This window comes from Hippoglossus stenolepis, chromosome 4 (genome assembly GCF_022539355.2).
Source record: "Hippoglossus stenolepis isolate QCI-W04-F060 chromosome 4, HSTE1.2, whole genome shotgun sequence".
NCBI lineage: Eukaryota > Metazoa > Chordata > Actinopteri > Pleuronectiformes > Pleuronectidae > Hippoglossus > Hippoglossus stenolepis.
The window spans coordinates 10,367,747-10,395,528 of NC_061486.1; the positions used below are offsets into that span (position 1 = coordinate 10,367,747).

Sequence of the window (27,782 nt, forward strand, 5' to 3'; positions counted from 1 at the left end):
AAAAGAGAAGATGGTGAATTACAGAGTCTTTTAATCGGCTTGTTTTGAGGGAACAGTGTTTGCACTGCTGGGTGTGTGTGTGTGGTGTAGTGCTTCAGGTGGGGGCTTTGTTAAACACTCTTAACTATATGTTTCCTTATAATGATAAGAAAATGTAATTTCCAGGAAAGGGTCTCATTTCATAAGAAGTCAATAACATTTATAGACTGGACATCGATTTTACAGCTAAAAACCAATTCCAGGAGGGATTTTCCAAATTAATTTTGTTCATTTTTAGTTCAAACTCTTCATACACAGAGAAAAACAAAGGCTCTAAAATACTTTGAGTTTGCTCCACTGAGTAAATGTAAATCAAAAGTAGATTAGATTAGACACAATGGTGTTTTAACATGATTTGAAAATATAATCACATCCCCAACACAGTTCAGGTACAGGATCACATTATTACTGTTTGAGAATAAATGATACTGCATCGGCCTCCTCTCTCATCTGATAACAGACGCCTATTGTAGCTGTGGCATTTTGGAATGATTGTGCAATTATTGGCATTCTTTGTTAAAAGATGAAGTAGGAATTCACTTCGTGACACTCCCCCTGTAAAGCTCCACTTTATATCTGAGGTCTGAATCAGTCAATAGAATCCTGGGAGTGGTCGGCCTGATAAAAACCTGAACCCAGTAAGGCGTGAAACCACAGCCAGAGCCAAACCCTGAAATGATCAATGGACTTTCACTACACATGTAAAAACATTTTCTTGCTGTTTGTTCATAGCAACTTGGACAAAGACGTTGCTGTTAAATATGATCATGAGATCACAACTATCTGGATATTTTACATTTGTAAAGATTAAAGTATAAAGCAGATTTTCTAGCTGATACACATTTTTGTCCAACATACATTTTCGTTCGTGTTCAGATAATGACGTTGAATAATTCAAGCCCTGTAACTGTAAACATCCCTGTGGTTAAACCAGAAATACAAGTCTGCCACCAAGTGGTCAAGTAGTGGTCAAGTTTGCTTGCTGTACTTCAGCTGTGTTGAACAATAATCTTATTCTTTGTTCAAGTCACTGAATCCAGCAAATAAGATACAGCAGTCTTAGTAATTCTGATTCTGTTGAGACTATCAGGTTCACTCATGTGGTGTATTTTACAGGGTGGTGCTGTATACTCACAGAATAGAGGGGTATTTTCATCAATGTGTGCACCCAGGTTTGAAGGAATGTTTCACAGAGCAACAAGAATTTCCATGTGAAACACACAAAGGAAGGAGAGAGAACTTTCCCTTTTTTCTCCACTTGATATTGAACCTGTCTGTTCTTCACAGGGTCATGGATCCTGCTCGGTGTGCTACTCCTGCTCGCTGCAGTGGGCATGGTGCTAATAATCAGTTTAGGGTAAACTCTGTGAAGGTGAAGATTGTGCTGTAATATAAACCTCTTTATAGTGGGTGCTTGTTCATTTATGGGCATATGAGGGTGGTGGGTGTTCTGGGTATAGGACCTTTAAGGTAGCAAAGCTAAATCAAAGATTAGGGGGTATTGTGAAGGAAGTTTTCAAGGAAGCTGGTGAAAGTAGAACTCGGGAAGCGGCTGATGTATTTTGCAGAAGAGTTTAATGCATCAAAGAGACCAGAAGGGGAAAACAATATCAATGTTAACAGAGTGTTGACAATTGCCCCCCTAAGGCTAGAGATGCGGTCACTTTCTATGTTACATCTTATTGGATACTTCAACCTAAAGCATGAGCACCTAAATAACGCTGTGTCACTACGTTATGTGCCTAAGAGTTGGAGCCTCTCTGTCTGGCACATTTGGATTGGATTTGAAATTCCCTGAGCATGGATGTTATAATTTACAGCTAGTTTTCCCTTTATAAATAATCTGGCCTTGTGAATTCAAAAGGAGAAAGCAGTATGTGTAGATGAGACTGGATCTTCTCTCCTAACGGTAAACAAATAGCAGATGTGCTGTGTGAGGATGCTCAAAAGTTCCTTTACAGGAATGAGATTAATGAAGATGGATAAACCATCGATTCCTCTTTGGAGATACAACTCATGGTCCTGTAGGATGATCGGCTTTTCCTCCTGCTACTCCATCTTCCTCCCACAGTCTAAAAACTGTTAGCCTGGGTTTAGGTTAACTGGAGACTCTAAATCGACCATAAGTGTAAATTTGAGTTTTTCTCTGTATGTTGGTGAAGTGTCCAGGGTGCACCCCCGCCTCTCGCCCCATGTCAGCTGGGATCGTCTCCAGCTCCATACAAGCAGTATAGAAAGTGAATGGTTCTCGGTTAAGTTATGAAATATTTGAGTTCCTGTCTCATTCGTCTATATTATCTAACCATTAAGTCTCCAAGATGTTTTTCTTTTGTGAATTTAAACGTACTGCAAATGAGTTTTTAATGTAGTTTTTAACTGGTTATGAAACGGTCTCATTTTAATATTGCCGCCTCCTTATGACCTACAACAGCAAATGAGGGAGCAAATTGGCTTTTGGTATACGATACAGATTTGTGTTGCCTTTGGAAAGACCCCATGTTTTCAGTCTTTATGCAAAGCCAACAAATCCATCTGTAGATAAATAATGGCGTTTTTCCAAATTTCTAATGTATTTTTTAAATTAATTTAATGATATAAAACACTGATCACTTTTGAACTACCTGTAACTACCAGTAAAAATAAAGCTGAAGAGAATTGAATTTCCTCTTGAGGAAAAGGCCGTCATGTTTGCATTGTCAGTGTATCAGAAAACCAACCTCGGTGTGTGGCAGGAGTGTTTTGTGCTCTGACTACATGAGATGTCTTCACTGCCAACAGATCTCTTGCCAAAGTCATTAGCAGCTGGATCTGCAGGACCTTGATTTTCTATAATACGATCCCACAGTAAAGAACAGGAAAACAGTCCATGGCTTTATTTGTGCTGGCAGGGGAATAATCATATGGACAATGGTGGTTTGCTGTGTTGGTTTCTAAACACGTCTCTATCTTTTTGTTCCACACTGTAGATGTCATCAGGCCGGGACTTTTGTCTTACATGTCTAGTTTGGACATGGCGTGTAATCAAACTTTGACGCCACGCCACGGTCACACCGTGTGACGAAAAATCGATCTTTGAGGTAGTTTTCATCTCCATCTTGTTGTGATGACACGCATCTCCATATGAAGTTGATCTGATGAAAGCCCTGGGACAAGTACATCAAAGTAAAAATGTGGAAAATGGCCAATATGGCCACTAAAGTCAAAATGGCGGGCTTCCTGTTGCTTTTTTCCAATTGCACCTCTGACCTTTTTTGTTTGTCTGGTCATGATACACCTGGGCTACGATTTTTGTGAAGATCGGTGAAAGCTAACTGAGGGCTTTTCCTTAGATGGCGCTGTTGAGCCATTTTCCCACCCCATTTCAAATTACTCCAGAATACAATTACTTTTTGGGTTTTGAATTCCCTGCAAACTTTGGTAACAATTTGAGCATGTCTAGGCCCCGAAAAAGCCCCAAAAGGGAAATACAAATCCTTCGAAATACAATAGGGCCTCCCACCGGAGGTGCTAGGCCCTAATAAGGTTAGGGTTAGGGTTAGGGTTAGCCATTTACTTGTGATGGTTAAGGTTAGGGTAAGGGGCTAGGGAAAGCATTATGCCAATGAGTGTCCTCACTAAGATAGAAGTACAAAGATGTGTGTGTGTGTGTATGTGTGTGTGTGTGTGTGTGTGTGTGTGTGTGTGTGTGTGTGTGTGTGTGTGTGTGTGTGTGTGTGTGTGTGTGTGTGTGTGTGTGTGTGTGGATGGAGGCCAAAACACGGCCGGTGCCAGTGTTACATGAATGGACAGGGGAGAGGCGCCTGGGTCTGCTGTGACCAGCTGGGCACTGTAAGCTGACCGCCACTGTTGTGTGTGGTCTGAATGGAGCCGAAAGACGACAGGGTCGAGGTCGGGCATGGAGAAACCCAAAGGGACCAACCCCCCAACCCTCTCAGGACTCAGCTGCATATCTTACACTCCATCTATTTGTCTGGAGGGGCAAGTCAAGGACACTTCACCTGAGCCGCTGGGAAGGAGGGACGAGAAGAGTGCCTAAACGGAGGTGAAGAGACAAAGTAAAGTGTACGTGGGCAGATTCAAATTTAAAAACACAGTCTTCTCTTATTTAGCAGCTATGCCACCATCCCCCATCTCTGTTTCCCAAATTCATTTCCTCCTCCTCCCTCACACCTGGTCATGGATCTCTCTGAGGACGTGAAGTCTTTGACAACTCAGGCATGTCCACTGCTCAAACATGCACTTGCACTTGCACGTTGAGGGTTTCCTGCAGACAACTAGCAGAAAATCTCCTTTTCCGCTAAAACTCAATGCTATCCTGTTACGCTGCAAGAATGAGTCATTGTGCAGCTACACAGTGTGAATCACAGTTAGCGTATGTTAGCTGCCGGAGATATCTGGGCCTCATGTGCATGATAGTCAGTCACTGTGAGGAGGTGAGTATCGCAACGGCACTGATTCAAGGGAGATAAGCTGGTTCCCAACAAACAGCTCAGGTTTAGTAACGCTGAGTGAGGAGATTATCAGTGCTCTTTAGACTAAACCTTTCTTCTGGATGTTCACCAAGTACCCGTAGATTGTAAATACTAAGGCCCCCTGTGCTGTGTGCCAGTTTGAGGATCTCATACTAAGTCATTTTAAATTAACTGTTGCAGATATTTTCATCGAGGGCAACTTGCAAAACTCTGCGTGGGACGTTACAATAAAAGCTCTAAAATTAAAATGGTTTGCACCTTCCCGCCTTCAGAAAGCTGCACAAACCAAAACTTAAAAAAGGCCATTGTGGTGCACTGGCCTCTGTCACAGAACCCTCTTTACTTGGCTTTGTCCCACCGTAAGAGCCTGGGTAGAAGGTTGGATGTTGGAGGAATGCCTCACATATCGGATGACCCATTGCCCCGCGGCCTTTGCTCCTCGCCTAGCTCGCAGCGATGGAGTGCTCTCGGCGGCCGCTGTATCCCGTGTCACAAAAGCACCTTTCTACACAACAGGGCTACAGAGGATGGGCCACAGCACAGTGGTTCTCCTCGGGTCAGCACCAGCTCGCCGTCGTTGGATTTCAGACCTCCCCCTTTTTCTTCCAGAAAAACACCCTCATTGGTGGGGATGTTATTTCGCCCAAGCCTGGCAGAGATATCAGAGAGACCTGGAGCTCCTGGTGCTGCCTCCAAGACGCCGCTAGAGAGGATAAATGATCATACTACTTATGCATAATTGGGTGAGTCTTCTCAAGTCTGCTGCATTTTTGTTTTCAGAAAGTTGGATATTAGCACAACAAATAACCCACTAAAGTTTTGGTTTTTATCTAATTGTTGGTTTACCGAACTTGAATCATGTGATATTGAGTCGAAAAACCTGCAGACTTGGTCATTGGATCACTGGGAGAATCTATATTTAAGTGCAAACTAACATAAGTATTTAACAGTGGACATGGAAATGTAAGATTGAACTAACGAGAACTAAATCCCTTCGTATTTTGTGATTTGATTAGCAACTGTGAACTGATCAGTATTTTTTGTAACATCTTTTTTTTCATTGAAACGTGGATGGAAAAATGAAAGTGGTGCAGAACATCAGAGAAAAAGTGTGTTGTATAAACTCCTCTGTTCTCAGATCCCAGTTGACCATGAGGACTCTCTCGTGTCAGTGGACCCTTGTGGCTGTCGTTGTGGTTGCACTCACTGTGGCGTCCTGCGCTGAGGCGAAGACCACTCAGAAGCCAAAGTATCAGTACACCAAGAAGCCTGTCCCTCAGATCACATTGCATGGCCCTGTGACCACCAGCATACCCAAGACACTCAAGATAGTGGCCAGTGCAAATCCTGTGGTGCCCCTCCCCCTGCCAACCAAGGAGAGGACCACCTATCCAAGTCATGTCTTTCCTCAGTACCACTCTGAGAGCCCTGAGCCCTCTGGTGTTGGCCCTGAGAACTACACTCTGGATTACAATGAGTGTTACTTCAACTTCTGCGAGTGCTGTCCTCCAGAGCGAGGCCCCAGGGGGCCAAAGGGAGACAGAGGCCTGGCAGGTATAACACTCACAGGTAAATGCAAGATAGAACTTTTATTTTTGCTTCCAAAATTTTAAACTTCTCTTATGATTCCTCATGTAGGACCACCTGGTGAACGAGGCCCTGCAGGAGCAGCTGGTTTACAAGGACCACCAGGTGTGAATGGTCCTGCGGGATTTAAAGGAAGCAGGGGTAAATATAATATGGTTAAATAAAAATTATTTGCAACAGTGGCAAGAACTGAAGTGAAATTTGTAAGACTTCTGACCACATACAACATTGATGCTGGGTGTGGTTGGAAACAGACTCGAAACCTACATCCACAGAAGGAAGTGAAACATTGTTTTTCAGCCTAGAGTTTTTATTACTGGAAGAAGAAGAAAAAAAGTAAAGAAAAAACAAAATCATCATTGCAACTTTTCCAGTTTGTTTGAGTCTTGTGAATTTACAAACATATAGTGTCATTGGGCCATTAAATATTTAGTTCTTCTTCACCTGTAGCTTCAGATTATAAGATTATCATATTGTGTCTATGTTGGATATTGTTAATTAAACATTAGCTTTTTATGTCAATTTCTTAGGGGATAAAGGTGACAGAGGAAACAGTGGGACTGCTGGCCCATCAGGTATCCCAGGAAAACCAGCACAGAAAGGTACACATGTGTTCAAGCGATAGTTTTATTATTGTATAATGTTACCAGAGCTCTGACAGTTTCCCTTATATTGCAGGTGAAATTGGCTCAAAAGGTGAGAAAGGGGAAATAGGGCTGCAAGGTGTCAAAGGTAATAGTGGAGGAAAAGGGGAACCTGGCCAGAATGGGAGTGCTGGTGATAAGGGAGAACCGGGAAAAGAGGGACCAGCTGGACCTCCAGGAGTGGCTGTCGAGCTAGGTCCTAAGGGAGATAAGGGAGATAAGGGGGAGTGTGGCACTTTTGGAGAGAGAGGACAGAAAGGAGATCGAGGTGATCCTGGTCAATCCGGCATCCCAGGAGTGATGGGCATTCCAGGAATTAATGGCAAACACGGATCATCAGGTCCTGTAGGTGTCCGAGGGGATCAGGGACCTCCTGGACCTCCAGGAGAACCAGGGATGAGAGGGCCTCAAGCACCACAAGGCATACGAGGGATGCCTGGGCCAAAGGGGGACAGAGGTTACCCTGGGATGAGAGGTGACCGAGGCATCCGTGGATTGAAAGGAGGTAAAGGATCGGGAGTTCCCCAGAAACGCTCAGCCTTCAGTGTTGGCATCTCTCCAAAAAAGTCCTTCCCACCCTCTGGCTTCCCGATCCGCTTTGACAAAATCTTCTACAATGAAGAGAATCACTTTAATGTCTCTTCCAGCACCTTCCTATGTGTCATCCCTGGGGCTTATGTCTTCTCCTTCCAAATCACTGTACGCAATCAGCCACTGCGAGCCACGCTCGTAGTGAACGGGACCCGGCGGGTAAGGACAAGGGACTCTCTGTACGGCCAGGACATTGACCAGGCTTCCACTCTGGTGGTGCTGCGGCTGGCGTTGGGCGATCAGGTGTGGATGGAGACATTCAGAGACTGGAATGGGGTGTATGCCAGCAGTGAGGACGACAGCATCTTCTCTGGGTTTCTGCTTTACCCAGACAAGCCCTGATACTTAGTGGTGCTGACAATCTCTTCTATTAGACTGTTCCAACATGATCATATATGAAAAAGGACCAAATGCTGGTGGTGCTACACTTTCATACTCACTACGTATGAACTGCTCAGAAGCTGTACTGTACACTACAGGACTGGTATTATCGAGATCATTGCATTTATTGCATTATCAGTGTATTAGTATCCTCTTGTTTGACCCATATGGATAAATATGAGAAAACAATGTGTTTGATTAAAATGACCCTCATCAGGTGAATGAACATGCATCAGCAGGTCTAGACCCAGGAAATTATGAATGCATTTAAAATGCACTTAAATAGGACTAGAGACAGAGAGTGAAGATAAAATGATCCCAATCCTAACCCCAATACTTATTCCAAATGTAACCTACTTTATTCATTTTATTTAATTTTGTAATATTTGATTGGGTTTCATTACTGTTCAAGTTCATTTAAACACAATTTTTAAAACAAATTAATCAGTAGTTTATAATAAATAATAGGATTAGGTTGAGGTTTTTTTTTCAATGTACAAGAAACACTAATGAAAATAGTGGCTTTTCTTTGGATTAGGAGGGGTGGACCACGGTGCAATGCAGCAGGAGATGTGGCCTTTCCCCTTCACCCTCCACACACTGTAATATAATTACACATGCAAAAAAACTGCGTGTTTACTTGGAGGCTAAAATACTTTTAATGAATATACCAGCAGTAAATTAGACAGTTAGCAGGGTTGTTTTTTTTAAACCTTGCAGAGTTGCTGAATAATACATGTAGCCTTTACTCCTTTAAACCCACAATTATGTATTCATAATTATGTTATTCATTCACAGTCTACCGTTACTTATGTACTCTACTAATGCCATGGCCCCATGTTACTCTCATTTCTCTCTGCCTCAGTCTTTGTCTTTAAGTTTTACTATGGATTTCTCACACTCTTTCCTTTCTAATCCAGGTATCTAACTGCATATTGAGACATAGAAATATATTATGTATGTGCTGAGTATAAGGAAAATATCACCATGAGCTGCATTACTATTTCAAATCCAGCGAAAAGGACTTAACTCTTGCATTTGAGAACTATATATAATATCCACTGTCATGTTATTATACCAATACATGTAATATGTAAGCAGTATTGTTGTACAATGAGGCTGTATAAAGAGAGTGTTTCAGTGCAAATAAAATCCAGTAACACATATACACCATTTATGGAATGATTTATTTGCTCCAAGCCTGAGTATGAACATGAGGATTTTCGTATTTGGCAAAGCACTGCAATGTCCCAGGAGTTACCTGAGTCTCACCTTATTACTCTGATTTAGGATCATTCACTTATGCAACAGTTTAGAATGTCTGATAACTTATGAATGTGTAACAGTGGCTGAAGACATGTCGTCAGACTCCTCTGACATGTCCCCAGATGCTCCAGCCATGTCAATGTGTGATGACGTGACAGGGTGGATCCTGCTTGGTTGAACAGTTTGATCGACAGACTGGGCTGGAGAGGGCCGGATCCAGCCTGTCACGTCTTCAGCCATGTCAATGTGTGATGACGTGACAGGCTGGATCCTGCTAGGTGGAACAGTTTGGTTGACAGACTGGGCTGGAGAGGGCAGAGAGCCTGGAGTGGATTGGTAAAGAGACGCCTGGGTTGCTGCTGGCTCATCTGTCAGAGGCAGGGGGTCTGGGGATGAGACCGGGGGAGCAAAAGGCCTTGGATTTCTGGGTTGAAGAAATGGAGGCGTCGACTCTCGCCCTATTGGGTCAAAGACAAGTAGACCTCTGAAGTTTCCCAAATCAGAACGAGGATTAGGTATCGAACACAAGGAGACACAGCATGTTGCGTTTATGTCGAAGTACCTGCCACTTGTCCAAAGCTTTTGGGTTCACTCCACCTGGAGATGTTCAACTGAGGCACCTTGGCCCTGCAGCTGTAGCGGCCTGGACTCTGTCTGACCAGATCACTGTTCTCAGAGGTCGCTGTTCCCAGTCGCTGGTTATTCTTGTAGAAATAGTAGTTTATTGGAGGGGCAGGAGCGTGGGCGTTGTATTGGAGGTGGCAGATGAGTTTGATCAGCTGCTGATCATGTTCAACAATCTCCAAAATTGGCTGCGTCAGAACCTCTGCGACAGAGCCACATGAGAGAAAATAAACAACTGACACATTCAAATACATTAAAATATTGAGAATTATATTCCTTGAATCAGGCTGAAAATAAATGGAGCGACGCTTGAGAGCTGATATCAAAACCAACATTCATGTATTTCATCAAAGAACAGTCATATAATTTAGTTTACAGCCAAATATAAGGGAGGTGTTGATCTTCTCATCTTGGCAAGAAAGTGAATAAGAACATTTCCCAAAGTGACTTTTCACTTGTGATCTGCAACAACAAGCAAACTAAGGATATGCAACTCAACCTGTATGTAAACTCACCTAAGACCTGCACTGAAGCATCAACTGAAAGGACAGAGCGTGTCCGTCTGTCTGTGTCCCAGGAGGCCCGACAAGAATACATCCCTTGGTCTTCCAGGGTCAGGTGGTTCAGGTGAAAATGTGGGTCGAGGCCCCTTTGTTTCATGACTTCAACCTTGTCCCTGTACAGAATCACCTCATGAATTGGGGGATTGCCTCGGACGCGGCACGTGAACGTTAAGGTTTGTCCAACGAGGCCTGAATGGGGTGGGACTTGCAGGATGGCCCACCCTCCTGAAGGAAGATCGCACAAGAGAAAGTTACCACACTATGTTGAATAGTGTTGCAACAGCAAAACAAGCACGATGATCTCATTTTTAAAAAAAAACAAATGCAGAGGATGCAAGATTTTAAATAAAATGGATAAATAAGATCTTACCATCCACATTGATCTCCACAGGCAGACTCTTGAGGGTGTCTATGTTTCCCACCAACGTGTCCCTCACTCCCTGGCAATAATATTTCCCACTATCGTTAACCCTCGCCTTCCACAGAACCAGGTGCTCCCCAGACTGTATGAGCTTCTCAGATCCTTTAAACCACTGGAGATCCCATCTGGACCTGTGGGTGTCAGGAACGCTGCACCTCAGCCGGACCTCCTCCCCAGAGAAGATCCTCGCTTCCCCCAACACCCTCTCCACGACAGCTCTGAATGAGGTCTCAAGGGGAGCTGTACGGAGATGAAAACACACAGAATATTCTGTATAATCTGTTTTGATTATTAATGTTTTTACTTAACCGAATTACTTTAAATCATATTTATGTCATGAGTCCAGCAGAAGCAGCTGATACACTGATTCTAGTATGATATGCTTACAAATGGGAGCATGTTTTTATGAGGCATGAATTATACGAATATTTGGTACATACCCACAGGCGCCAGAGTCAAAATCACTGAAATAGAAAATAATCAACGATCAAATTAGCAGAGAACAATATTATCCGACTGAATGTTGAGTTTGTGAAAGTAAAGAAAACTCACAGAGGAAGGAAATGACCGCGTCCATTCTGAGTGTACTGTAAGAAACCAAGACCTGTGGGGGGGCCTACATATATTTATAATGTGGAGGGAAGTGAAAAACATTTTTTTTGCCTTCTTTTCACACAGGATATCCCCTTTTCATTTCACTGTAAACGGTGAGCACATTTCTTAACAAGGAACAGCAAAATAAAAACAGAGCAGCATTATTTAACAAAGGATCTCCATCTTATCTACCTCAAACATTCATGATACAATAGTTTTAATGTGACAATCTGTGACACCTATTGGACGTTATGTATCGGTGCATCCAATGCCACCAAGTACCACCACAGACTGTCCAGGAGCTCACTGATGCCCTGATCCAGGTTTTGGACGTGGTCGGGACTGCATGTGCGGAGTCCATAAACACTACGGAGTCACATTATGAGTTGCTGTGATTTCAATATTTGTACTTTACTTTCTGTGTAGTTTTGAATCCGGCCGTCAGTGGGTTGATGATTTGGGTTTCCATTGACCGTTGTCACGTCATTTTGTTCTCGACAAATTATACAATGTACATCAGTAAAGATTTTCAACCTGAATACTTTGTTCGTCAAGATCTGATGTGTGATTTAATTCTTCCCTTCATTTTTCTGAGCAGTGTATTTGAATTTCCCCTCTAAGATTTATCAGTCTCATTGGATTTAGGCTTTTATTCTGGACTATACAGCAAATCTGAAATTTCTGAATATATCACAAACCAAATGAGTCTTTTGCCTTTTTACTAAAAGTAAAAATATAAACACACACTGGAGATAAAGGATAATTCCAGAAATGCTGTATTTTCATGCGGTTCTTCACTTGCGAAATCATGACAGTCTTGTGAAACAGGAACTGCACATGAGCACCCGTGCATTTTCAATTTTTATTAATCATCACACACCCATAGATTCAAATAATACTAATACTGCCCCAATAAGTTATGTTTAAATAAAAGACAGTATTAAGTTACTTCCTCCCATGTTACAATTACAAACCTATAAGGTTACAAAGATGTTTCTGACTCATAAATGGCTTCTGCTTACAGTGCGATATTCAAGTTGTTGTTTGCATTAAACACTTTAGTTTTTCTAATTAAAATTGGAAAGTAACTCCACACTGAACATTCTGTTGTAGAAGGACTAAAAAGATTCAGATGTAGCAATAAAAGAAAAACTTAAGTCAAAAAAAAAGAAAAATATGTGCCTTTCATATTTTTCAAACATCTTCTCAGGACTGTCACACAGCTGAAAAACACGTGGAAACAGCGTATAACACTGTTTTCACCAATTATCCTTACAAATGAATATAGCAATTACTTCCTTCATTCAATGTCTTTCTTAAGAGCTTTAAAATTAAAGAGACTGAAAGTGCTTTAAAATAAACTGAACTGGTTGATGTTATATTGATATTTCTGCACTATTAAACAGATCTGGGGTGATTTGTACGTTTTGGGCTTGGGGGGGGAAACAGCATCTTCTCCTTGTTAACCAGACACTTAACTATAATAAACCAAACCCAATTTCCCCAGGGATCTATACAAAGTATTTCTGATTGGGATATCTCATCTAAAAGCTGATTACTTGAAGTATCGTTAATGGGAGATGCTTGAGAAGATTAATGAACAGATGGAGCTTTATACTATTCAACCATTAGGATTCATGTAACATGTTTTCAAACTATTTTCTTTAACAATAGCACTACTGTAAATATTACAGGATTCGTGTCTCCTATTGCATCCAGAAGAGTTGATACCTGCCAGTCTATAGAAAAATAAAATCACTGTACATCCAGCTTACGTCTGGAGTGAGAGGTCTGGCATGAAAACAAGACAATATCCGCACGCACGCACACACGCACGCACGCAAGCGCACACACACAGCAGAAGGAATTTCAGATTTGTCATTAACGGAAAATGTCCATGCTTTTTCTCGCCAGATTTCCCAATAGTTCAGGGAAACAGTGAATCAGAAAGCATGAGTGTGAGCTGAAGGGGTTATTTTAGTGAGGGGGAGTTATGCTATGAATCATACCGATTTCTCCATTTCCTTTACCAAAAACACAATTTCACTGTTATAATAGTCGGTGTAGAGTGTAGAGGCAATGAAGGATCAGTTTTACACAAGGAAATATCACAACATAAATGAAATACAAACCCTTATTTGGGAAGTTGTGTATAATCACAGAGACCAGTTTCAAACTCACATCCAACCATTTATCCCATTTACACAAATGTAGGGGGGGGCATTAGCTCCGTGCAGATCTCCTATGAAAGAGGAAAATGGATGGATGGAATGGAGGTGGCTGGAGTGGAAAAGGGAGATGTGCACACAAACATTGAATAGTGAGGAGTGGGGTGGGTTGGGGGGTGGGGGTGGAGTAAAGCCTCTTGATTTTTTTTTTTAGAGCAGAGATCTACACGTCAACCACCTGCGGCTGCAGTGGCGGAGGCAGGAGCTCATTCTCAATGTTATCAGAGTCAATTGCTGACTGTGCTGCAGAGCCGCTCGCTGTGGGTGCAGAGAGGTTTTCCGTCTCTGGTGGGAAGTTCTCCAGAGCGCACTGCACCTTCTGCTCCACGTCATCTGTCCAGTCGATTAGGTCGCTCTTCAGTTGGCGAGCCTTCTCCATGACGCGATCCTGCCTTTCCCCGAGCCCCGTTAGCAGGTCTAGTCGTTTATGGACCTGACTGAGAGCTGCGCTGCCTGATGAGGGTGAGGAGGAGGAAGCTCCGTTGGTATTTGGCCAGTGGGGGGACACCTGGCCCGACATGTAGAGGTCAAACTGCTCAGAGCTCAGGTTCAGAGACTGACCATCCAGCTTCTCAATGAAGGCCACCGCACAGCACTGGGGGGAGGGGATGAGATGGGTCATTGAAAATAAATCAGTCTGTGACTTCACTTTGTTTAGAGTGGTAAACTTTACATTTAAAACTCACAAAAATAGGAAAATCGTTGACTAATCAGAAGACAGAGCTTCACAACAACACAAATAAGCTGCAACATGTTCAAGACTTTTAAAAATCCAATTTGATGTAAAACATTAGGTACCATGAATCAAAGTGCCAACACTGAACTGTAAAGTTAGTGTCCAGCCAGAGAACGTTGCTATGAGTGGCTCATTTCGTTCTACCCTAATTTCCTGTAATCTCTCTTTTATGTCTCTTTAATAAAGAAAACAATGTCAAATAAAGCCCAACAGAATTCAAGTGTCTTTAAGACAACTAAAAGCATTGCTGTCTAATATAACAGTCCCATAATAAATAAGCGATTTTTCGTGTTAACATTTTTCGGAGGGCGTTGATTCAACTTAGTGATGATTCCAGAAGATGTTCAAATTCCCTGCTTATATAACACTAAACAATACAGCACCGGATCTTCTTTGAACATGTAGGAATATGGCGACTCGGACACACACACCAAAAAAACCACAAACACAAGCAAGCATCCCCTCACCAGATTAGTGAAGTAGTAACCATCCTCTCCGGTCATGAGCTTCCTGGGGTTGCAGAAGCGGTTGATGTACTGGATGTTGGACTGCAGTCGTGGAGGGTTTGCTTTTAGCACGATGTAGATGAGCGTCGGGAGGAAGTCGTCCGCGGACGCAGCCTCATTCGTGCTGGCTTTGATGGCGTTGAAGATGTGCTTGCTGCAGCTGGTCATGCACCGCAGTTTGTCGTTGGGCACGCGCTTCGAGTCAATTTCGATCAAATCTACAAAAGGAAAATTGTCAAGATATTGATGTCTGCACATGGGCTTCTCGAAAAAACAAACCCAACAACACTTACCTGTGATGGCTTTGACTACATTGTCAGAAACCTCAGGGATCTCCTCATCCACCGGAGAGCACAGCATCTCAATGGTGACCCAGTGCAAGTCTCTGAGACCAAAAACAAAGATAATATTCAAATAAAGGAACTCTCAGCTACAGTCATGTTATTTTCAACCTTTTGCTCTGAAGCAGTACAGAAAAAGTAATATCAAAGATAATTTAAGTGTTAATACAACTTTTATTCGCTGACCTGATTCTCTTCTGAATGGCCAGATCCTTTTTCTCATCATCTGTGGTTTCAGGACAGAACACTTCCTTGTAGAGACGAGTCATCACGTACTTCTCTACTTCATCCATAACACTCTGTACCTGGTCTGACGAACCTATGAGCAGAAGAAAATAACATAATTATACAGGTCAAAGACATTATATGTTGGTGACATTCGCTGTTTCATGCTGAATATTCTTGAGTGTTTAGCAAAAAGAATCAGCTATAGGCCGTTTTACCTTTGAACTGAGTCTGGAGGCGATCTGAGAGGTTCTGGTAGAAGTCTTGCACACACTCTGACAGCTCATCAGCACCCATGTTCTGTAAAAAGGAAAAAGAATGGAAATAAAGACTTCAACCTTAAAAACATGTTGACAGAACATGGGCAGACTATTAAAATTGGACAAATAGTTGATATTTAACGAGCAGAACTCGACCATTATATATTAAAAAACATATACAGTGTTTAGTGATAAATCAGGTGGTAATGAAACAGTTTAACAGATAAACACTGGTGGAAAGTGAGGTGAAACGAAAACTATGTCATCAGTGCTTTCTGACTCTTAACCTCAAACTTCTGCTATAGGTAATTTGTTCACATCGTATCTGGACTTACACAATTATTCATCAATAGGAACTAAATGGTTCCGACAAACACAGCAAAATAATGAGTAATCCAGTGAACCTCACCCGCTTATAGACCATGCTCTCAGTGAAGGCCCGGCACTGTTTGAAGATCTCCCTGCCAGACTTCATGGGCTTGAGAAAATCAATGAGCTCTCGCATTGAGAGGTCACTGTCCACAGAGGAGCGTCGGCTTGAGGAGGTGCTCGGGCTTGGGCTGGACTGTGAGTCGAAAGGAGCAGCATCTAGGGGAAGATGTTTGATTAATTCAATGCGACAAACATTTGCCGTTTTTCATCGGGCTATGTGTTCCTGTCTAATAGTCTCTCAATAACAGCTACATGTGTGCTAATATACATACCCTTTTTTGGTGGTGTTTTGGTGGAAGGAATAAAAAACTTTGTGACTGTGTTAACTTTGCTGGACTTTTCCTTCGTTTTTCTTTCTTCAAACTTGCTGAAGGGTGTGATGGTAGGCTGTGACTCTGCCCTTGGTTGTTTGCTCGCATATGCCTTCTCTTCCTCTCTCTGAAGCCTGGGAGGGAAAATACAACACAGATGTGACACTTAAGCAAACCAACAAAACGAGGAGGAGAGAAAACAAAAGACACCATATTTGGCATTTTGGAGCAATTGTACAAGTGACACCAGAGAGACAGACTGACTTCTCAGCAAGTGCCCAGTCTTCTTGAATCTGCTTTTGCTTTTCTCGCTGGTTTTCCTCTCGCCAGCACGTTGAGCACAGGCCCTGCCAAGCGTTGTTGCCGTAAAAACCACATCCATTCTTGCAAAGCAAGTCTGATTGGTCCAGGTGGATCCTGCGCCGCTGGCTCGTCATCTTTGCAGTAAATCAGGAGGATTGCTAGAGGGGTCAGAAGACAAGATACCTATCAAAACCAAAGCAGTGAGTAAGTCCTGTAATGACGTACTTGTACTTCACTTTCAAGAACTAAGAAATATAATGTGTTGAGGATAATGCAATCATTTTCATTTTGACAAAAAAAAAATGTCACTAGTTGCAAGAGAGGATGTTGAAAAATATATGCAACTATTTTCATTTGCTTTGTCACTTTACTTTTACAAGTACGTGTTATGACTGAGAAAGAATGTCAAAGGAGAAGGATATGTTTATTGCTTATCTAGATGAAGTATAGCTCATTTATTAATTGGTCATTTAATCATTTTTAATCTATTTTTTATTACATTTAATCACTTAATCATTTATCATGTTTTATTTTGAATATTTTTCCAATTTCATTTATAATTTAATCATAATCACTTTTATTGTAATTTATTAATTTGTATTGTTGTTTACTCTGTTGAGGATACTGCAATTGTTTTTACTTTTATAATTAGGTTGGTCTCAGAACCTGACCTATTTATCATATGACGGGCGGTTACGTCTTTTCTCATGTGAATTAGAATTTATCATATGATAGGCGGTCATGTCTTTATTCATATGAATAGAAAACAAATCTAGAAAGACCAAAAACAAAAACTCAAGGAGGAAAATCTCCAAAGTAGCCCCGCCAAGAAATTATCTGACCAAAAAGGATGAAAAACATTAATTTGTTTGAATCAACTTCTTATATTGAGCTTTCTTATATCATTATCATTATATAAGTATCCAAATATGATTGTGAACTGAAACTGAACTGAAAGTGTTTTCTTGTATTCTTATTCTTGTGTTAAGATAATATTAGAGTGCATGATCATGTGCTTTGTCTAAAAATCCTGGAATTGATGAAAGTTTCCATCCTTAAGTGAAGACACCAATGGTATTAAGCTTGTGACAAGTATGTGTTATGATGACAGAGAAAGAATGTCACAGAAGAAGGATGCTTTCTTGCTTATCGAAATTAAGTATTAGCTAATTTATTAATTAACCATTTAAACATGTTTTAAATCTATTTTTTATTACATTAGATCATTTAAGTTTGATTTTGATGTACTTCAATCTCATTTATCATTTTATGATTGTTAAATTGCTCATTGTTATTATCATATACTCGTTTTAATGTTGTAAGAAGGGTGTCAAAAAGTCTCACTAAAAAGTCCCTCCCAGAGATACTTAAGGTCCCAGCTGCAGCTGCATGAGAAAGGGAGGGGGCCTGTTGTGAGTAAGGGCATCCAGAGTTCAAAAAGAAGTCTGTACATAGGTCATACCTCTGTCTAGAAGCCTGTTCCAACCAGTTCCTTAACTGGAGTTACCCTAAATTTCCTCTGAGGGCGCAACTCTAAGCGGAAGAGTTGTGGTTTTCACACAAGGCTGTTCCGGTTTCAGCGCAGCATGGTATAAATATGGCTGCCTCAGATGACTCCGGCAGCCTGCCACAGACTCCAACGGATGCATAATTTGATATTCATTACCTCAGCTCTCGAGCTAGAGAAGCCAAACTCCGGCACTAGAGACGAGGACTTAGAAGAATAATATGCTCCTGCGATACGCTCATGGGTTGTTGCTAACTAAGGCAATTAGCCATAATAGATGGCTTCCCGCTTTAAATGGCATCAAACCACGGCACAGCAGTGAACGTGAGGGAACGTAGAAAATTAACACGCTGTTGCTGACATGCTCATGGGTTGTTGCTAGCTAAAAGCATATTAGCCATAATAGATGGTTACCCGCTTTAACAGCATCAAACCAGAGCGTAGCAAGTAAGCGTGCGGGATAGAATCAGGAGACGCATGACACCCTTTGACTTTTGATGTAAACCGCTTTTATTTTCCGTGCTCAGTAGTTTTTCATTTTATTTCTTTTCGTACATAGGAAAACCCCTGTAATCCGTTTCATAAGGTTGAATAAAACAGCGTCGTTTGATAGCATCATCTGTTTTTGAGTTTTCTGTGGCAACACCCCGAGCACCAACACATAGTTTTTCTTCAAAAAAAGGACACCGCTACGCCCCCGAAGGTAAGCTCCAGCGCATCCACACCACGGCAACATTACTGATGACCTTGGTGCACACACACACACACACACACACACACACACACACACACACACACACACACACACACACACACACACACACACACACACACACACACACACACACACACACACACACACACACACACACACACACACACACACACACCTCTCATCTCAGGGTAGAGAAGTGCTGAAGGGACCTCCTCTGGTTTCAGCACAGCACAGTATACAAACAGCTGTTTCAGCAGACTCCGGCAGTCTGCCACAGACTTGAACGGATGCGTGATTCGATTTTCATTACCTCAGCTCTGGAGCTAGAGAAGCCAAACTCCGCCACTAGAGATGAGGACTTCGAAAAATAACACGCTCTTGCTGACATGCTCGTGGGTTGCTGCCAACCAAAAAGCAATTGGCCGTGGATGCTGACCACTCAAGAGCTTTACTGATAAACCTTTGACTCAGCGATTTCACCTTCCGATAAACCATTGGCACAATAGGTTAGTAAGTCCAATGAACCTTTGGAAAAGGAAGCCCTCAGTTCGGAGACATTGGTAAATAGGCTACTTATACCATAGGAGACTAGATTGGTACTCGCTTTTAAGGAATCAAACTGAAGCATAGCAAGTGAGCATAAGGGATAATATCAGGTAAAACCCAGGATGAATGACACCCTTCAATTTATGATATAGGCCGCTTTTATTTTTCGTGTTCGGTCATTATTTTAGTTTCGTATAGGATAGCTCCTGTAATCCATTATATGAAGTTTTTCGTTAATAAAAAACGTCGTTTGACAGCATTATCTGTTGAGTTGTCTGTGGCAACGCACCAAGCACCAACATATAGTTTTCTTCACGAAGAGGACACTGCTATGTCCCCAACGGAAAGCTCCAGCGCATCCATGCCACAGCAACATTACTGACGACCTTAGGGCACACACACACACCTCATCTCAGGGTAGAGAAGTGCTGTAGGGACCTCTCCCCGGCTCGAACCAGGTGGTAAGGGTTTTTAGGCAAGGGTTTTCTGTACAGTCTTCTTCTAGTCGGAGACTCCCAGGAACAGGCTGTGAGTCATTCGGACGCCCGCACCGGAGACAGCCCTGTGCAGCAGCGTCACAGGGGGCCTCCTTAGGGGGTCTGAGTCGACTCAGAGAGGCCAGTGGAGAGTATCACATAAGAGGGCCATCTCCGCCCCTCTCCCCTTCCTGCCTCCGTACGCCTCGGTGCTCATACGTCGCCTCAGGTCGAGGACGAGGCCAGTGAGCAAGGACGGGCACAAAGGGGTCCATGGTAGCAACCGGACAGGACAGAGAAATTAACCGACTGAGAGGTAGGTTCTCTCCACTCGTCCTCGAGGGCTACGGGCTCGCTAGCATAGTCCAGGAAGTCCGTAAGTGCTATAGGCGGCAGATTAATGAACGTGCTGTCGCCGGCGGGAAAGTCTCAGCTCTGAGGGCAGCTCGTCTTGTTAGCAGTGGCGGAGTCAGAACATTTTCAGTGGGGTGGCCAGGAGGAAACTGTAATAATTTTGGGGTGGTAGCATAAAAATCACTATTACGTGAACATAAAAATGTGTTTGAGTAGAAAGGCAAAGCTTATAATATACAAATGTACAAATGTAGTGCAATATACAGACTATCATCCGATTAACAGATGTTCTAGTGTTCAATTTTTATATTCATACTTGTTTTTAAACTTTGTGAGTAGAGTGCTTGATTGTTGCTGACGGTTTTATTCATATTGTATGTAGGGCCTGTCACTGAGGAGTTGCACTAAAGTATCCCAAACTACGGACTATTACTACTCTTCTAGGAGCAGGTGTTCAGCTCAGTTTATGGTGATCAGCAGCAGTATGGTTACAGGTAAGCTATAATATCAAAACAGAGATTGCATTTCGACGCTTTTAGTAACGTTAATCCTCCCACCCATGACTATCTATCTAGAGGTTCAAAACTTCGCTAAAAGCGTCGAAATGCAATCTCTGTTTTGATATTATAGCTTACCTGTAACCACTGGTTAGACTTGCCAGGCAAAAAGTCAACGCACGCTTGCTGAAACACATCCACTCACAGCCAGACCGACTCACAGGATGTGCGCGCGGCTTAAGTGTCCGGCAGTGTGCCTGTGCCAGTGCAGGAAGGTTCCGCACGGGGGAAACCAGTAACGGCTGTGACGTGTTGCCTGGGGTGGCCAATAGGGTGGCCAAGATTCAGCGTGAGGTGGCCATGGCCACCCCTGGCCACCCCCAGCTCCGCCACTGCTTGTTAGACGCCTTAATGCAAAATGTTAAAAACATCAAAATATCTGGATCCAGCCCCGCACCAAAATGTACTGGTTTCTTCTTTGACCTACATCACATCTTTCCAAGTTTAGTTGTAATCCGTCCAGTAGTCTTTGGGGCAGATGTGTTAACATTATAAACTATGATGTTATTATTATAGAACAGAAGACTATCGATTTGCTGCCGTGTCTGTATTCACACCACAAACCACAGCAGTGAGTACAAACAGCAACGCAGAGACAGGAACTGTCACCTTCATACGTCCAGAAGAAGCCAAGTACTTATCCCACAATAAACACATCTGCCCCGGAAATTACAGCCCAGCACCGGCTCTGGCTGGAGCTCATTCCTGGGGATAAAACATTAAATCCAGTCACAGCAACAGGAATGACTCCCTACCTCTACTCTGCGGGTTAGCATTGGCTAGCTGGTAGCAAGTAGCTACCTCTGAAGTTCTCCACTGACAGAGAGTACTAACGTTCATTTTTGAGACAAAACATACATTAAAAACAGCGCCACCTCTTCGGTAGCACGACCCCTTTGTCGGTTATGGGAAAATAAACAGTTGAACTGTTGTGGCTGCGACTCTAAACGCAAAGTCAACAAGCTCCTCTTCAGCTAGCTGACTCTGTTTACCTCAAGCTAGTGACAGCGCTAAGCTAGCTCACTGACTGGATTAACTCCGGTTTAATGGAGATGCTATGGGCTGAGGATTTAGTGTCGACTTACACTTCTACATTCGCAGCGGTAACGAGCAGCGTTGTCGTCCCTCCGGCTCCTGGCTCCTGTCGGTGGATGTTTACATTAGCACAGCAGCTAGCTTCGTCCTCCAGCCATTTTGTCACCGTTTCTTTTTCTCTGGTTGTTGTTGTGTGTGTGTGTGTGTGTGTGTGTGTTAGAAATGAGTGTTGAGTGGTTTGGCGCCACCCAGTGTTGCCTCCTGGGCTGTGTCTCATGTTGGCGCAGTGAGGAAGGAAGTGGCGAAGAGTCCGATCAGTCTCAATATTCCACACACACACACACACACACACACACACACACACACACACACACACACACACACACACACACACACACACACACACACACACACACACACACACACACACACACACACACACACACACACAGTTATCAATGTGTATACATGTTTTAAAAAAGGTTCACAAATAAATTAAAGTTTCACAAATATATTTCTGCATTTGTGTGTGGATCGCAGTACATTTTTGTGGACTCACCCACTTCACCCACCCCTCCATCGGCATCTTGGTGAGGAGTTTGGGCGAACTATCCTATACAGGTGTTTCCTCCTGTAAACACCCCCACACACACACACACACCATACCCCCATACGAAGACACGTATTGTGTGGAATTGACCCGAGACTCTTTCGTCTGAGACTGCAGCAAGAAGAACTTTGTGACTCGACATCTGTGCAATGGCCGGTAAGAGTTTATGATCTGAATGCAACTTTGCGTGCCACCGTGGCACAAAGCAAAATGTACTGTATGTACAATATGGAGGCGATCAGACAGGAAACGCAGAGGTGGTTAAAGAGTGTGTGTGTTTGTAATAAGGGCGAAGAGGAGAATGAGTTTCAGAAACATGATTTCATCTTTCACAGCTTGAATGTGTCCTAAAAGTTTCGTTCAGGCTTCCCTGCAGTTTCCTATAGGAACAACGCGTCTCTGTCTGTTTGCGGTAAAAGAGAAAGTGAAAGTATGCAGCCTCTATTATGTAAATGTCGACAAGCCTCTTCAATGAGATTAAACCCGACTGTAATATATTTCTTAATCTACATTATATTCAAAGCTGGTGAAGAGTCTGAGTTTAAAGTGTTTGTTCGGGTTTGGTTTGAAACCATAAAGGAAGGTCAAAGTACACAAGTCATCTCATAAAGTTGGTCTCAACTGAGGAATCTGGTGACGTTGGACTGAAAACAACAGACTTCTTAGCTGTTTAAGTGAAATAAGAAAACAATGGGCAGTGCAATTAAAAGTCCCCTCCAGAGGAGTCCACCCTCCATCCCTCCCTACTTTCATATAAGTTTATTATTTCTGTCTTATACTTTATACTCAAACCTTATATACATCTTATACTTATACCTCATGTATATCTTATAGTTATACCTCATAAAAGTTAAATATTTCTGTCTTAAACCTACTTATACCTCATAAGTTTATTATTTCTGTTTGATACCTTATATATATATATCTTATACTTATACCTCATGTATATCGTAGTTATACCTCATATAAGTTTATTATTTCTATCTTATACCTACTTATACCTATATATTATATTTATACCTCGTATATGTATGCTGTGTATAAGATTGTTGTCCTTAATACAGTGAGTACAAAGCATCACTAAATACACAGATTGATTCTACATCATTTTCTGATTGAACTTATGAACATTTGAGCCTCTTTTCGTCACTGTAGGATTAGGAATTAAATACTGAAGTGTCCAGGATGAAGTGTGAAAAAGCTGTTAGATGTTATGAAAATGTAATGTCCTAAAGTACTAAAGTACAACTGTAAAACTAAAGTACAACTGTAAAAGATATGTTTTGAAAATAATTCTGATCTGCTTCTATTCAATGTTCTCCCTGCATGTTAGTGTGTTTTCTGCTGGTTCTCCCGCTTCCTCCCATATTCCAAAGACATCTAAATTCCAAGTAGAAAGTCCAAAGAAGCCCAAACACTTAAATTGCCCATAGGTTGTTTGTCTTTGCCCTGTGAGTTGGTCAGGATCTATGTGTATAAGTTTTGCAATTTACTTTACTTTTACCATGATTTATATTCTGTTCTCTAGACAAGCTCGCCAAGGTGAGAAGGAAGTTCGTGGAACAGGTGTCCATAGCAACTCTTGATCGGCTCCTAGACAACATTCTGGAGGATCACATTGTGAATGACTTGGAAAAAGACTCCATACTGAAGGGGAACAGCAGCAGAGAGAAGGCGCGCTGCCTCATCGACACGGTGAGGAAAAAAGGCGATAGAGCCAGCATGATGATGATCGCTCACCTTCAAAACTGTGATCTCACACTTTACTCTGAGCTGGGCCTCGGCTTAGTACCGCCTGCTCCACCTGGTGAGAACTTTATTCTACTTTTTCCAAACCAATATTGTATTTTCAGACTCAAATACTTAATTTTATTACGTAATCTTGTATTTCTGTTGTTTGCAGCTGCAGAGCCTCGGAGCATTAAGGAGGAGGGCCGGTCGACCACACTCATCCCCACTACTGAGGATTTCTGGAGGGAGAAACAGAACCAGAAAGATGTCAGTCTCTCATTAAAGTCATATAAATGTGGCTTAATTGATAGAATTACCCTATTGCTATTTTATTATCTAGTGGAAACAATGGGAAATGTTATTGAGTTAGTTTGCATCTCAGTTTACCTCAAAATTGTTTTCTAAAATGTATCTTGTGAAAGTTTTCATTGTAGACATGGTACATTTTTGTTTAATTTACATATAAGACTACAATATCCTTTAAACTCTTCTTTTCAGATTTACCCTGTGACCAAAGATAACTATAGGAATCGTGTGGCGCTGCTTATCACCAATATAAAGTTCACGCTTGAGAGATTTGACAGACGTGGAGCTGAGAAAGACGAGGAGAACGCGGAGAAACTTCTCACAGATCTGGGATACGAGGTGGTGAAACACACAAACCTCACTGCAAAGGTGCGTCATGGTGAAAAGGGGAATACATATCTTTTTCCTGGTTGACGATGAGTAAATGAAACCAAACTCTTTCTAATTTCTTCTCACAGGCCATCGATGATGCTGTAATCAAGTTCTCTAAACATCCAAAACTCAGAGAGACAGACAGCGTGATGGTGGTTATCATGTCTCACGGGAAACTGGGAACTATCCTAGGTGTCGACTGGAAACCGAAACCTAGACCACTGGAAACCTCAAAATCTGATGACGAGGAACCGGATGAGTTCCCCATCGACAACATTTATAAACACTTGGGTCCAGAGGAATGTCCGGCTCTGCTGAACCAAACTAAAATCCTCATCATCCAGGCCTGCAGAGGAGGTAATTCTCATCCAGTCTTTACAGATACACCAATCTTTCTCTAGTAAGAGCTACGCCCCAACCATAAGTGATTTAAAGGTTTGAATGGAAATTGATATGTTGGAAGTTGAGGAGAAATGAATGCACGTTGAGTGAAGGGGTTGAGGTGAAGCTGCGTCTCATAGGCTTGTCTGAGAGGAGGGAGACTCTTGTTCTCAGGCATCATTCCACCAGAGCTTATTACAGGACACCCAGCCAGAACCTAGAATGAAACATGCAAGAGGTATGAACAGTTGAATGTAGGGATGAGCAAAGGAGCATGAAGTACTGAGGGTAGGGATGAAGGGAGGAGGTAAGGATGAAGGGATTCAAGGGATGCATGTAGGGATGAGGGGATGAAGGAATCAGGGTAGGGATGAGGGAAGGAGGATGAAGGCATGAGGGTAGGGATTAGGGGAGGAAGTAAGGATGAAGGGATGAAGGGATGCATGTAGGGATGAGGGTGAGGACGAAGGGAGGAGGTACGGATGAAGGGATGCATTAGGGATGAGGAGGAGGAGAAGGCATGAGAGTAGGGATGAGGGAGGGGTAGGATGAGGATAAAGGGATGCATGTAGGGATGAGGAGGATGAAGGCAGAGGGATGAAGGAGAGGAGGAAAGATGAAGGGATGTGAGGGATGAGGGTGGAGGGAGGAGGTAAGGATGAAGGGATAAAGGGATGCATGTAGGGATGAGGAAAGGAGGATGAAGGCATGAGGGTAGGGATGAAGGGAGGAGGTAAGGATGAAGGGATTCAAGGGATGCATGTAGGGATGAGGGGATGAAGGAATCAGGGTAGGGATGAGGGGAGGAGGATAAAGGCATGAGAGTAGGGATGAAGGGAGGAGGTAAGGATAAGGGATAAAGGGATGCATGTAGGGATGAGGGTGGGGACGAAGGGAGGAGGTAAGGATGAAGGGATAAAGGGATGCATGTAGGGATGAGGAAAGGAGGATGAAGGCATGAGGGTAGGGATGAAGGGAGGAGGTAAGGATGAAGGGATTCAAGGGATGCATGTAGGGATGAGGGGATGAAGGAATCAGGGTAGGGATGAGGGGAGGAGGATAAAGGCATGAGAGTAGGGATGAAGGGAGGAGGTAAGGATGAGGGATGAAGGGATGCATGTAGGGATGAGGAAAGGAGGATGAAGGCATGAGAGTAGGGATGAAGGGAGGAGGTAAGGATGAGGGATGAAGGGATGCATGTAGGGATGAGGGGATGAAAGTAACTAAACTTAATTTAATACAAATTCATGAAGGTCTTGTTTTCTGTATCAATCTGTATTAAAAGTGGGACACATGTTTCAGATGAGAAAGGCTTTGTGCTGTTGAGCGACCGTCCGGCTGTGCCTGATGACGACGGACTGCTAGGGTTTTCTCCTGAACACGACATTGAGGATGATTGTCTGCGAACGGAACACAAAGAAAAAGACTTCATCTCTCTTCTCTCCTGCACGCCTGGTCCGTTTGAATCTAAAATAATCTCATTCTAAATCTCACGACAGAGGGAAGATGAAAGACGATAAATGTATCTTCTGTTTTTTCGTGTTTTGCGCTGCAGACACCGTCTCATATAGACTACGGCATCGTGGGTCTTTTTTAATCCAGTTTATTGTCGACGTATTCAACACCGCCGCACGCGAGGATGACATCGAGGAACTTTTCAGAAAAGTAAGTGTAGACTTTTCTTAATCCGTTCTGAGTGTAAAATATTCTTGTATAATGTGTTTAAATGGAAAATAACATCAGTAATAAAGCAGTAATGATGATGGTCTTGTTTTTATAAAATCTTATACCCTGTCTGTTTCCACAGGTCATGCAACGCTTTGAAGAGTTCCGCACCTTAAACATAAGGCAGATGCCGACCAAGGACAGATGCACACTTACAAAACGCTTCTACTTTTATCCAGGTCTCAATGTTGTTTGAGACACTTCCTGTTATAAACGTGTTATGATATCTTCAGGAGTTGTACACGTGTTCATAATGTGTGCTATTGGCACATAGGGGATCTATTTACTTCACCGGCCCACGTCTTCGTCAGTTTTGTATTATTCAATTTTTACTCTTGAAGAATTATTTTTATAACAAAGTTCTTGCAGTTAAAGTGAATAAAGTAACCATAGCTTCACTTTTTCTGACAAACCTGATGAAGTGACATTCGGGCCAGAGAATCTTTTTATCTCAGGGTTAAGGGTCGCATACGGTCTATGTGCAGATCTTAGCTGACACTGGTTGAGAGGTGGGGGACACCCTGGCCTGGACAGGTTAATATCGCAGGGCTGTGTGTGTGTATAAAAGCAGTTAAGGAAAAGTATAGTGAACTTTCATACTTTTGTACTTTTACTTGTGTAAGATTCATCAACAACAGTTCACACTGTGATGTTACATTTATGAGTAAACAAGAAAAGTTAAAATAAATATGAGAATTGAAAAAGACAAATTGCGTCTCTTTGCACATTTGACTATATGCACATTCATTTTTGCACATTCCCTTTAAACATTGTTAAAATTGTCTACCTCAGTTTTGATGGATGTGTGTGATGAGTGAATATGAATTAGCATTTTTCTTACCTTAGATTTTTCATCTTTGTTTTCCTTTATTCTATTTTTATATTGTTATATTTAGACACGTATCGACGACATCAGGTAGAGACATGGGGAAAAAAGAATTTC

At 42.4% G+C, this 27,782-nt stretch overlaps 4 protein-coding genes across 4 annotated transcripts; 2 read left to right on the forward strand and 2 right to left on the reverse strand.

Annotated features, from left to right (window-relative positions):
• The first annotated feature begins 5,662 nt into the window (after nt 1–5,662).
• Nucleotides 5,663–8,040, forward strand: otol1b (otolin 1b). The gene is made up of 4 exons (XM_035154818.2): nt 5,663–6,065; nt 6,150–6,239; nt 6,629–6,700; nt 6,777–8,040. Exons 1-4 carry the CDS (start codon nt 5,663–5,665, stop codon nt 7,673–7,675), a joined length of 1,464 nt encoding a protein of 487 aa, XP_035010709.1. The 3' UTR covers nt 7,676–8,040.
• Nucleotides 8,041–8,882: 842 nt separating this feature from the next.
• LOC118106030 (Fc receptor-like A) lies at nt 8,883–11,226 on the reverse strand. The gene is made up of 6 exons (XM_035154151.1): nt 11,141–11,226; nt 11,029–11,052; nt 10,538–10,828; nt 10,120–10,392; nt 9,543–9,806; nt 8,883–9,438 (listed from the first exon to the last, which is right to left on the reverse strand). Exons 1-6 carry the CDS (start codon nt 11,163–11,165, stop codon nt 9,044–9,046), a joined length of 1,272 nt encoding a protein of 423 aa, XP_035010042.1. The 5' UTR covers nt 11,166–11,226; the 3' UTR covers nt 8,883–9,043.
• Nucleotides 11,227–12,030: 804 nt separating this feature from the next.
• Nucleotides 12,031–22,012, reverse strand: rabgef1l (RAB guanine nucleotide exchange factor (GEF) 1, like). Its single transcript, XM_035154150.2, has 9 exons — nt 21,765–22,012; nt 16,486–16,682; nt 16,183–16,355; nt 15,888–16,066; nt 15,437–15,518; nt 15,180–15,312; nt 14,946–15,037; nt 14,614–14,870; nt 12,031–14,005 (listed from the first exon to the last, which is right to left on the reverse strand). The coding sequence occupies exons 2-9, from the start codon at nt 16,656–16,658 to the stop codon at nt 13,574–13,576; spliced, it is 1,521 nt and encodes a 506-aa protein (XP_035010041.1). The 5' UTR covers nt 16,659–16,682; nt 21,765–22,012; the 3' UTR covers nt 12,031–13,573.
• Nucleotides 17,964–27,545, forward strand: caspa (caspase a). The gene is made up of 9 exons (XM_035154152.2): nt 17,964–18,734; nt 22,255–22,480; nt 23,853–24,131; nt 24,228–24,322; nt 24,554–24,730; nt 24,820–25,090; nt 26,417–26,569; nt 26,670–26,779; nt 26,922–27,545. The coding sequence occupies exons 2-9, from the start codon at nt 22,474–22,476 to the stop codon at nt 27,033–27,035; spliced, it is 1,206 nt and encodes a 401-aa protein (XP_035010043.1). The 5' UTR covers nt 17,964–18,734; nt 22,255–22,473; the 3' UTR covers nt 27,036–27,545.
• The last annotated feature ends 237 nt before the right edge of the window (nt 27,546–27,782 follow it).